Genomic DNA, 12,786 nt, shown 5'->3' with positions numbered 1-12,786 from the left:
TCAATACTCAATTACAATAACTATTAGTAAGATTTATTTGAAAATGATGGATAAGTGAAATATTTGCAGCTGGTGAATAATGGATGTTTGTCAATTCTTCATGTTATAGTGTGCTATGACTTTGTAGAGAATGTTCAGCATATTAGGCAGTTCCTGTAAGATTGAGAACATGATTTGCCTGCCTTTTCCAGAAAGTATGTGATGGGTTTGGTTACATGGCACCAAAGATTGCATTTTTCTATAAGTACCTGTTTTAAATTTTGATTTCCAGATGGAAGCATTTCCTAAAGATGATTCTGTATTATCTGAGAGGAGGCGAGAACTCCACAAGGAAGTTGAAGTAGCTAAGAGGAATTTGGTCCAGCAGGTTAATATCAGTTCTCATTTAAGCTTCTCTCTCAATATGGTAATATGGTTGTCCTGATGATTCTATTTTTTTGAGATGGGGTTTCACTGTATTGTCCAGGCTGACCTTGAACTTGTGATCCTCCTGCCTCAGCCTCCCACATAGCTGGGATTACAGGTGTGTACTCTAGATCCAGCTTATTGTGGTATTTTAATTGTGCTCCAATGAAACCTCATCAGTAAAAGTCATCAAAGAAATATCATTCTGCTTAATGTGGATGTATTTCCTTCTCTTTAAAGTTTTTCTCAATGCTGGAGATCAGACTAGGGCCTCACACATGCTAGACAAGTGCTCTACTACTGAGCTACACCTCAGTCCTTTCTTATCTCAAAGTTCACTCAACCCCACACTAAGTTTGGGGAAAAAAGGATGTGTTTGATCTGGCAAAATGTATACAAATCAATGAGATTTTAAAATAAAAGGACTATTGACTACTTTAAAAATAAATGGTAACATGCAGTGGCACATATGGATTCGGGGCCAGTCTCAGCAACTTTGTGAGATTATCTCGAAATAAAGGACTGGGGATGTGGCCCAGTGGTAGAGCTCTTACCTAGCAGGCATGAGACCCTGGGTTTGATCCCCAGCACCAAAAAAACAACATAACAAAATTTAAAAGGCTGGAAATGTAACTCGGTGGTAGAGTACTTGCCTAGCCTGTGCAAAGCACTAGGTTCAATCCCCAGTACCAAAATTAAAAAAGTAAACAGCAGTGTTTTATTTCACCAATGTCTAATTTAAGAATTCAATTTTTGTTTGTTCATTCAAGGTACTCTTGACGAATTTGAAAACACTTTTCATGTCTCTTTTTATGGTCATTTGACAATAGTCTAAGAAAAAATTTCGTCATGTTAACTCACTGATTTGCACATTTTTTCATAAAACAGAGGGAAAATAAAGTGGAGTTACTTTGTTTTATGTTTTAATAAATCTACACAGGACTACAAAGGTAGTCCAAGATACTATCCTTAATTGTGTTCCTTCAAACAAATTATAATTATGTTGTGGTTTTCAAAAGAAAGTTCTATCAGAATCAGAGTCGAAGTTGGTAGAACAGCAAATTATAGAAGAAAACAAGCTTTTAAAGAATCAAGAACACTTGCGAGAATTGGTGTTCAACCTTGTCCGTATGACACAAATCAAAATCGATGAAAAGGACCAAAAGTCCAAGGATTTCCTGAAAGCTCAGGTAACTGCATTTTTGTAACCATTCATTTACTACTACAGAGAATTCTGAGGGGCCTCCTTTTGGTGTAGTGTTCATTAGGAATCTATAGCTATAAATCTCCTTCATATCCCAGCAACTATAAATTTTTCCTGAATGAGACTCAGTCATGCACTGAAAAATAGTCCCAGAATTCAATTAGCAATAGTCAGCAATCTACAATAAGGAGAGGATTGGAACAGATGTTGATTGGGTAACAATAACTGGGGGTAGGGGATTCCTCCAGTCGACAGGGCAGGTAGGTGCATAGGCCACAGACAAAACCTGGTGATTCACTACCATCTCAGATCCCACTGTGATTTGCCTAGGAACAACTTGAGCAGTAGCATTTGACTGTCTCCCTCCCAAGTACATCCAGGAAGCATATTCAAACCAGTGCCAGGATACCCTTGGTTATTGCTTTTTCACTCCATGATTTTCCCAGACCCCTACAGAGTGCCAGAGAGGGCCCAGTGCATCATCCCAAAACAAAACCTTCTATCATGCTAGCTAAAATTCTAACTTTAGAATTATTTGTTCCATGGAAGGATTATGTCCAGATTATACCCAGAAATTCCTTAAATGCAACCTTTATTCTCATTCTGAATGAGTATTTACATGAGGATGACATATCTTCTCATTTTCCAGGAAAAAAAAAAAAAAAAACTCACACCACAGCATTAGTAGCAATGAGATTAGGTTTTACAGAGAGAAAGATCTAACTATGCAACCAATAGCAAACTCTCCACATCCCCCATTCACTATTTTTGCACCTTAACATTGGAGAAACTGAAAGAAGTTCAACATGGTTGACACAGGGGAAGATGAAAGAAGGGATGTCCAATGGCAAAACCAGAAAGCAGGAGAGGTGAGATGGGGAGGGTAACTCAATCCATGTTAAATGATTTTGATTCCATCAAAAGACTGTAAGAAGCCCAGCAGAGTCCCTGGGACAGGTGGATTCCAACAAAGAAGAAAAAGGGCAAGCAGGAATGGGAAGGAAAGGCAACCAGAGAGAAGAGAGGGATTGAGGGGAGGAGGAGCAGAGGAGCAAAATCAAAATGAGCTCAGTCATATTGAAGCACAATAATAATTCTTCCTTTTGAGATCTGGAAATTGATAAAGGGAAAATATTTATTCCTGGAATTTCTTAGCAGTGGGAATTGCTCTGTTAAATGTTCCTCGCAGTTTGCTGTCATTTCCATCAGAAGGCATTATAGCTTATCATTTTCCTTTCATGCAACATCTACATTCCTTTTTTTAAAAAAAAGACAAAAAGAGGGGGAAAAATGTAGTGCCATTTACAGAGACAAAAGGTAAAGAGGAAATGTGGTGCCATCTATCACCCCCAAAACCGTAGACAGCACTACATTTTTATATCTATTTAATTATTCACAGTTACCTAAATATTGGTTTCTTCTTGACACCCATTCTCACAGAGCAATGGAAAAGCACTTTAATCATTGTTTCAGTTTCTCATGAAATGCCACAGAGGGTTTTGTGCATAAAATTTTTCAAAACTTCCTATCAATCTTCCCTTTTTTATCTACCAGAAACTCCATGCTCGCCCTGTCTATGCAGTCCACACTCTTCTCTCACTAGATCCTCAAACCCAATCAGTGCAGGTTCTCTCTCTTCTATATGTTACCCTTTGGCCTGGCCCATGTGAACCTGTTCAACTAAAAGACAACTTTCGGATGTGCCCGAGTCCCTCCTCCTGATCTGCACAACCCAGCAGGCCAAGAGAGACGATTCCTTCATGGATGGGAATGAAATGGGGTTCAGCTGGGGGGATTCATGTTATTTCATACACAAGTTTTACATTTCAGCAAAAATATAACAGCATTGTTAAGGAAATCAAAGCAAAGGATCTTGAAATCAGGATACACAGGAAGAAAAAACGTGAAATTCATCGAAGGTAAAAGAATCGCGTGATTATCTACTTGGGTGGGGCAAAGCTGATTTTTTATTTTACACATTTCAAAAAACACTTTGTACTTTCACAGGCTCAGAGAGTTTGCAAAATTGTATGACACAATTCGAAATGAAAGAAACAAGTTTGTTAACCTACTTCACAAAGCTCACCAGAAAGTAAATGAAATAAGAGAAAGGCATAAAATGTCATTAAGTGAACTGGAAATTTTAAGAAATAGTGCGATTACTCAGGAAAGGTAAATGTTACATCCTATCAAAGCCTTACCTGGGGAAACATAAGATAGAAAATAAGTTGTTTAGAGAACTGGGAACGCCGCCCTGTTTAAACACTTTATTTCCTAAATAATAATCTAATCTTCTGAACACAATTGCTTATGCTTCCATTTGGGAGCCACACTTTTTTCCCTTTGTCCATAATTTTCATTGATGCATTATAGATGTACTTAGTGGTGGGATTGGTTGTTACACATTCCTACAGGCACACAATATGACAATATCATTTGACCAACATCCTTCCCCAGCGTTTCTTTTCCCTCCCCTCCACTATACTGATCCCCTTTCCATTTTCATGAAATTTCCCCAACTACCTTTCTTTTCTTTTTTCCTCTCTAGCTTTCATATGAGATAAAACATCCAATCCTTGACTTTGAGTTTGACTTATTTCCCTTAACATAATATACTCAAAGTCCATTCATTTTCCTGAAAATGACAATTTCATTCTTTGTTATGGTTGAATAAAACTCTATGGTGTATGTATACCATACTGTCTTTATCCATTGCTGGGCAACTATAATGTATAACTGTTTAATATGATGATTTGATGATTATCATTTGCCCAATTAGAAAAATCCAACTCTGGTAATCTGTACTTGTTAGAAAACAAGTGTTTATTAGCATCCTCTGGTTGTAGAGTTAAAGCATCTAATGTACCTACAGGAGGTAATTAAGAGAAGCAATACAAGAGAGCAATTAAGAGAAGTGGCTTCCTAGACACAAGTCCCAGCTCTGCCACATACTAGCTGACTGACCTTGGACAAGCTAACATATCTCTGGACTCCCTTTCCTTATACATAAGAAGAGTTTTTATTTCATAAGATCTTTTATTATTCAGTGAGCTAATCTATGTAATAGCACACAGAAGGGTGTCTGGCAAATGGTAGTTTTATTGATTTATTGTTTGCCATGTGCCAAGGTACGTTGGACTCTTTTACCCATGTTAGTTCCTGATCTCCTAAGTCTACACATGTGAACTTTTTCTGTTGGCCATTATCCAGTTTCCTTTAATAAAAATATTACAAATGACTTCATTTGGAGAGTGGTAGGTGTAGAAAGAAAAAATGTAATTTCCCAATCAGGTTCTCTCACAACTGAAAAGTTAAATACCATTTACAGAGGCTGTGATCTCATTCAGCGTGAATTATGGCCCACACTGAAGCTCAGGCATCAGCTCAGGTCCAGTTGATGCCATCAGATAGGACAACCTTGTCCTTGGGAGAGCGGGCTCTGGAGGACAGCAGAGCAAGGAGGACTGACTAGTCTCTTGCTTTGACAAAGTGGGCACAAAGAAACCTTGGGCACAAAGGAAAGGTGTCCTGTTCTGGATGGAGGGAGGAGAGTTTGAGACCTGGGGACAATTACAAAAACTCCTGAATTGTATACAGAGTATCACTATTATTACTACTGTTATTTCAAAAGAGCCACACAAAACCAAGAGCTACTTTGAACTGCTTGTGTCTCAGAAGTCCTCATTGGACTCATAATCTTAGCCACTGTCCCATTATTTTAAAAGAAAGCTGCAAAATTCTATGCTGAAACATGCCAACAACGTTACTATCAGAGAGAGCTTGCAAAACGATGTGTGCAAAATCGTATCAAAACTTCAGGAAATGAAAGAGAAGAAGGAAGCCCAGCTAAACAACATGGACAGACTCGCCAATATGCTCACAATGATAGAAGAGGAGATGGTGCGACTTCGCAGAAAGTACGAGAAGGCTGTGCAGAGGCGCAATGAAAGGTAAAGACCAGGAACCTGGTATGAAAACAGGGTACCAAACACACGTAACTTAGATATGTCCTCCTAGTGAGGAGTGAGGGATATGTAACATTCAGATTTCATTAGCTCTTAGAGAAGGCTAATGACTATTTTACCCGAAAATAAAAACTGCTATCCTTGTAAAAGAAACAGGCAAAAAGGAGGGGTTAGGAAGTTACTCACTTGAAGATCAAAGTCCTTTCTCGTGCTACCATTCAGAATATCTCTGATAATATCAAATTCTTTTCACATAATTGACATAAGTAAGTCTTTGTAACTGGTATTCATTTTGGTGACAAGTTTGGTCTTATGTATCAAAGTCATTCCCTTAGCTTGTTTTCTCAACAAGAACTTTAGAGGGTCTTGTTTCTTCCAGGCTGCAGTTATGTCATGAATCAATTTATGTTCTAGCAGTTTCCCCCAAGTTGCTTGTGCTCTGAGAAACTGGAATGTGTGGTTGTAGAGCCCTGTAGTAATGACCCCTGATATCTGATTTCTTGTTCTGTGTGAGGCATTGGAGTGCTTGACCATCAGACTTCAAAAAGACAGTAAAACATTGCCCCTCGCTTCTGTCAAAACAACTTGATCATGAGAAACGTTAACAGAGAAAGGACACAAAATATACAGCTAAGATTAGCCAAGTACAACTATGTGCATGCATGTTTGGAGAGAGGAGACAGAAAGAGTTAAAGGTGGAATTCTGGGTGATGCATACAAAGTAGGTATAGGAAGACCCTTAGGGTCCTTAAGCAGCACTTTTTCAGAGGGTGGATGAGTGTTTTCTCTGAGGTGGGGAAATATATCCCATTTCGTTCTTAGAACAGACCAAAGCATTTGGGCAAATCCTGTGCTCCCAGGCCCTGGTCAGAATAGAGCTGTAGGAGTTAGAAAATCCTTGTTTCTTTCCCATAGTCTCCCCTCAAGGAACGGGGAGTCTCCCCACCCCGACTCACCAGCACGATTACAAAGGACAGATTTTTGCCTGTTTATGGGGAAATTAGCATAAAAAACATTCAACTTTAAAAGGACCTAAGTGAACCTAGCAACTTGCTATAGAGCAGAATCATTCCCAAAACACATTCTCTGGCCCCCCGCCTGTGTGCTTCTGGCCAGGACTCGGTTGGCAAATCTGGCCCAAGAACAAGGTTTGCAGAAAATCAGACTATGGGATTACTTTGTTCACACATGGGGAATGACATTCTTTCCTGTCCCCAGAAAACTTCTGGGACCCACACAAATACTGTGACCAACCAACCACATGGCTGGCCTAAGTGTCAAACTGCTAAACACACCTCTCTCCAGAAAAATCCAGTGTGTAATTTAACTAGAAAGTCATTGGTAAGTATCTCCCACCCTCTAGAATTTTACTGTGTTGTGTATTTTGTACCCAAAGCCAGAGGGAACTACAGTGACTAGTGAAACAGTGGCCTTAGCACTCAGTCTCTTTTTTGAATTTGACCACAGTGGTGTTCAGCTCATAGAGCGGGAAGAAGAAGTGTGCATTTTTTATGAAAAAATAAATATCCAAGAGAAGATGAAACTAAATGAGGAAATTGAAATACATGTCCTGGAAGAAAAGATCCGATTCCTAAAACTGAAGATTGCCGAGAAGCAAAGACAGATTAGTGTGACCAAGAAATTACTGCCAGTCAAGAGGGCCTTGGACTCTGACCTTGCGGTGCTCCAGATTCAGGTGGGAGAGCTGTCATGGGACACTTCCTCACACCATTTGCATTTTGTCTCTTACCTTAGTTTGTAGATTATATGAGTTCTTGCATGTAAACCAAGCCATGCTACTCCTGGTACCTGTAAGAACCCATGAGTAATGTCTTGTTTTTAAATACCTTTGAACACTACTCCAGAATGGAATCTGAGAAGGCTTCGTAGCCATACATTTTCTCTCACAAAGTATCTCCTGCTTTCCCCTAGAACTTCTTTCTAGCTCAGCTTCCTCATAGTTTAAAACTTCACAATCTAGGCTCTCACTACCCCCAGCACAATTATGTTGCTGATGCTTGCTGGGAACAGCTTGGCTACCATCCAGTTCTTATGTGTGGTCCTTTCGTCCTCTGAAGCTTGCTCCTTATTAGTGTGCAATCACATAGAATGAGATTCCTTAAATTTAATAATTAACAAGAGGTTCATTTGGGGACTCAGTGCCTGTTCCACTTCTGTGACACATTAGTGTGGCCTCTGGACTGTCCCCTTCTTTCGTCTACACCTGCTCAAGATCAAGGCCTTTGAACAGATTTTAGTGAAGACTTGAAGCAACTCCGTGTTATAGAAACACAAGGAACTTCAAATTAGATCTCAGAAATCCAAGCTCTTCAAAGTCCTTTGGTGCCACTCTATCTCAGGGATGGACCCCCAGGTGCTTTGCCCCATGCAGCACCCCCACCTGGCTTTATTTCATTGGCTGGTCTTTCATCTCCCATTTTCTTCCACAGCCTCATTGTTCCATATTGTCCCCCAGGAACTCCATACTTGCCCACTGCATTTTACAGAGTAATTTGGCTCTCCCCAAAAAATGTAGTTTCAGGTCTGTCTTTGCCCATTCTTTCTAAACTATCAGCATGCCCAAAAGGACTTTAAATTCAATAAGATCAAAAACAGAAAAATTTCTTCTCTGTCAGCATATTCTTTGTGTGAACCACAAATCAATACTTCCAGCCATTGAAAATTGTTTTCAGAAAAAAAAATACTTGGCATTTTATTAGACAAAATCAGTTTTCCACTGTGAAATGTGAATTCAGTTTTACCCAAAGGGAAAATATTATTTAATACTACAATGCTCTGCCTGACAGTGGTGCGCCATTATCGTTTTGACTGCATATTAATGGAGACGTGTGCCACATGTCATCAGTTACCTATTTTAGCAGGATGAATTTTATGCTTAGGAACAGTTGGATAGGAAGTTTCCCATTAGTCTTCAAACTGCATTTAATTGTTTGTCTACACAGCACTAATCATGTGCTCTGGAAGGATGTGATGCGAAATTTCTAGCTTCAAGCACACGGTGTTTGCATTCTGTCCTCTAGGGCCGGATCCTCCTCATATCCTGTTATTGGTTTCAGATGCAGTGTTTCAGCTTTTTTTTTTTTTTTTTCAAGTTGTCTTTGTTGCATTCTTTTCAGAAGTCTAATAAGGTTTGTCCCCACACACACCCCAGTTATTTTAAACAGTTTTTAATTGTCCCACAGGCTAATATAAGGACTATCATGAGTCATAATCTCCTGGATCCTGTACTAACAACTCCATTTTCAGGATCTTAGAAGTCTCATGAACTATTTTAGGCTACCAGAACACTTTTACAGAGAGAAAGTGAACAGTTTTTCCTCAAGTACCAATGAGGAAAATAAAATGAAGGCATCACTTTGATAAGTACCATATTTTTGTTTTTCAGTTTTCTAGTTAAGGGAACATTAAGTGTTAGCAATAACTTGAATTCTTTTTTTTATTTTTTAAATTTTTTATAGACTGCATTTTGATACACTGAATATAAATGGGGTACATATTTTCATTTCTATGATTATGCACGATGTAGATTCATACATTCATGTAATCATATATGTATATAGGGTGATGATGTTGACCATTTTTCATACCCCTCCTCATTTCCTGCTACATAATCTAAAGTTCCTCCATTCCAAAAACCAAAAGCCTGATAAGTAGATGATGATATAACTTGAATACTTGATCACACATATACTTCAAGTCTATATTAAGGGCAATTAAGGATTGTGGAGAGAGAGGAAACAATTGTTACCATTTAAAAAAAATTATAAGAAGGAGGAACACTGATTGGCATTTTGAAATTCTATCTGTGTCACTCTTGGGCATGTTGTAAATACTTCAAATCTGTTATCTCATTTGGTGGATCAACTCCATCGGATTGAGCCATATCTTCCCATGTAACAATCAAAGAAGCGAAGGTTTAGAGAAAATGATCTGCCTGATCACATAAACCTTCAGTAGAAAGTTGAAATAATGCCTCTTGATTGTCACCATGTTCCACATCTCACCTTATTAAGCAAAAATTAAGTGTGCCTGTCATTCCTATTTGGGAGTAGCTATGTTTCTTCATCCACCTCCAAGTTTCAGACATTATATTAGAGATTCAACAAAAAAATATACACATGACTGATGTTGCTAAGAGTGTACATACACTGTTGACCCCATTATTAACAACTTTCTGTTTTGCGGGGATGCCATTAAGCCCATTGCCAGCAAATGGTTTTAAAGTGGAATCCAGCATACTATATACTAGCTACTCTGGCCTCTGTAACAATCTACAACGCAAAAGGATAGGGTGTATACTTTTAAGTCCTGCAACCACACAGCATCCCACACAAAATGGGAAGCAATCAAAAGGCTGTTTGTGAACTCGGCTTTTTCTCTGATTCAGCAGACAGATTTGTCTTGCAGAGTCAACCCTAGGCATCATCCTCATGGTTCCATGAGTGACGGAAATACCATTCACCACAAGTCCCAATTTATGGGTGTCAAGAAAACATTTCTCCTCCACCCTTGTCTGGGGCAGGCCTGGGCTTTAGAGACCCTGGCCATGCAAGCCTAAGATTTACTGAGCTGGAGAATTAGTTTTAAAGCTAATGTTGTTATTTAACAGTTTTCACAGTGTACAGACAGAATAAGAGACCTGGAGAAACAGTTTATAAATCCTGGGGATAAAAACAGAATCCGTCTCCTTCGAGGGAAGGACCTGACCGAAGGAGAAATGATCAAAAAATTAGATGAGGTAAATACTCTTGCTTAAAATCGCATCTACTTGTCTCTTGTTGATAGTTTCCTGTTATGCTGATAGATCTATCCTTTATTCTAGCCACTCATATAGTCCTTTTATTGTAACCTAGTAAAACTTTCTAAATAGATTTAGACACATGAAAAGTAAAAATCTAGTGCCTTCAAGATTCCAAAGACACCATTCTCTTAGGGCTAAAAGCAACAGTTTTGACTTCCTGATTGGATGGATTAATTTATCTTACTGATCCAAAAGAATGATAATTTTAGACTCTGGGCAAAGCTCAGAGAGCCATAGTCTACCATGGGAGTAAGAATTCCCAGTGCTATATTAGAGCAATTGAGAGAAGCAGTGGAGAGATTAGACTTTATATCTAGAGAAACAAACTATAAGTGATTTAGAGAATTGTCCACAAGTTTGTCTTGTTCCCAGAATGAATTCATTTTGCAATGAGCAAACCTAAACTTTTCAATATATCAGAGTTTCATTTTGCAAGGCAACTACCCAAGTAGGACAACTGTAGACACCAGATGGAACTAAGGACCCTAGTCTGCCACGGGGGGAGAACTCCCAGAGCTATCTGGAGGGGGCTGGGGCAAGGGAAGTATTGACTTGGCCCAATCTCCACTTTCCAGAAGTATTTTGGCAACTGAGAAAGTAGCGTGCCTCCACCGTGGGTGTGTGGGTAGGGGTGGTCAGAGAGTGCACCAGTTAGGAAAGAAGATTGTGCCTTGCATGACTGGTTTCGTTTGTTTGTTTGTTTGTTTTTCCCCTACTGAAATTGTTTTCAACAGCTGGATCTACAGCTGGCCAAGAAGGAGGAGAAGTTGCTAGAGAAGGATTTCATCTACGAACAGGTCTCCCGGCTCACAGACAGACTCTGCAACCGAACTGAGGCCAGCAAGCAGGACACGCTGCTCTTAGCCAAGAAGGTCTGCCCAAGACCCACCCTCTCTCTTCTGCCCCTAGTCCTTCATTACCTCTCATTTTCCAGATTGGTTGGTCTCTTGAGAGAAGCACTGGAGAGATACAGAAACATAAAAATATAAAAGGACTCAGAATTGTCCAAAACATGTTGGTCTTGTTGCCTGAATGAATCCACCTTACAATGAGAAAAACCTAAGTTTTCAATAACAGTGAATAAGTTAGCAGGCAACCACTCAAGTATGAAAACTGTTATCTTTGTATTTCATGCACAAAGTTAAATCCTAACTCCTTTTGAACAGAAGGCCTCAGTTATCCAGTGGTCTGTCGGAAAGGCCCCAATTCAGAACTCAGCTTCCTTAAAGAGCAGTGCAGACGTGTGACACCCAGGCGGACGACACCACGAGAGGCAGCCACCACCCGTGAGGAAGGCCGATAACTTGGAGCGTCAAAATGACTGGGGGTGGGACCACTAAAAGCAGCAGTCACAGGAGGGAGGCTGGTGATCAGACAGCAGGACTGGACTCAGCACCTTGAGCAATGAGAAGATGGACCATTCACCTGGCCCCTGTCATCCCTGGCAGCATGGCACCAACACAGGGATTTCAGTTACTCAGCCACAGTCGCTGAACACTTGCTTTATGCTACCCTCATGCTAACTTGCGAGGGCACACAAAGAGGAAGGGACACCCTGCCCACACTGTATGATGCTCACACCCTTTAGCAGGGGAGACAAAAGAAGGTAGATGATGGTGGTGCCTATGTCCCAGATTGTGGGCTCCAGAGGCAGCAATAGTTCTCATTCTCCTTCAGTTTCCCCAGTCTAACGTGAATAGACTCTAGAAAAACATTCATAAATAAGTAATCCTGTTCTAGAAAGTTTTGGCACACTAAACAGGAAAGCTAGTAAATCTTAGGGTGCTTTCATTTTTGTTTGGTGTTTACACTTGTCCTCTGGTGATTTCTAATAGACTGATCAGTTCAGGGGCAACTGTGTAGTTCACAACTTTACCTCATAAAATAATCACTGAGATTTACTTAAGTTCATGAATTTGCACGCCCCATATTTCTGTAAATGTTGCCACCTTCCTTCTGCAAAATGAATTTCCCTTCTTGAGAAAAAAGTCTTTTTTTTTTTTTTTTTAACTGAGGGCTGATTTGTCAAAGCCGAATGTCTGTCTGGAAGGCACCTGTAATGTCAAAGAAATTCTAATGGTGATCACTTTGACATAGCCAAGAAAACTCTAGTACAGCTGCATGAGATGCAAACTATTAATAAACAGACTAGAACTGAAGCATTAAGAGCACTCTCTCGGCTGGGGCTATAGCTCAGTGGCAGAGCACTTGCCTAGCATGTGTGAAGTACTGGGTTTGATTCTTAGCACTACATAAAAATAAAGGTATTCTGTTCATCTACAACTACAAAAATTTTTTTTTTTAAATCTTTCTTTTCTCTTCTTCTCACTTCTTAAAAATAGACCCTTAACTTCCCCTTCATGCTATTCACTGTGAAATTAACCAACTGA

General features: G+C 39.6%; 1 protein-coding gene across 3 annotated transcripts in view; it reads left to right on the top strand.

The window, feature by feature from the left end:
• The window catches only part of Ccdc146 (coiled-coil domain containing 146), a 143,887-nt gene that overhangs the window by 128,071 nt on the left and 3,030 nt on the right, over window positions 1–12,786 (top strand). For all 3 annotated transcript variants that reach the window (XM_047561034.1, XM_047561032.1, XM_047561033.1), the window contains 8 exons: window positions 272–367; window positions 1,425–1,595; window positions 3,440–3,528; window positions 3,617–3,781; window positions 5,335–5,559; window positions 7,042–7,270; window positions 10,205–10,333; window positions 11,131–11,268. In XM_047561034.1, coding sequence (XP_047416990.1) covers window positions 272–367; window positions 1,425–1,595; window positions 3,440–3,528; window positions 3,617–3,781; window positions 5,335–5,559; window positions 7,042–7,270; window positions 10,205–10,333; window positions 11,131–11,268 — 1,242 coding nt within the window. The remainder of the gene's footprint in view (window positions 1–271; window positions 368–1,424; window positions 1,596–3,439; window positions 3,529–3,616; window positions 3,782–5,334; window positions 5,560–7,041; window positions 7,271–10,204; window positions 10,334–11,130; window positions 11,269–12,786) is intronic.

The sequence above is a fragment of the Sciurus carolinensis genome, chromosome 8, assembly GCF_902686445.1.
Source record: "Sciurus carolinensis chromosome 8, mSciCar1.2, whole genome shotgun sequence".
NCBI classification, from domain to species: domain Eukaryota; kingdom Metazoa; phylum Chordata; class Mammalia; order Rodentia; family Sciuridae; genus Sciurus; species Sciurus carolinensis.
Note: the sequence above shows the minus strand (reverse complement) of the source record. Positions and strands in the feature narration are given on the sequence as shown.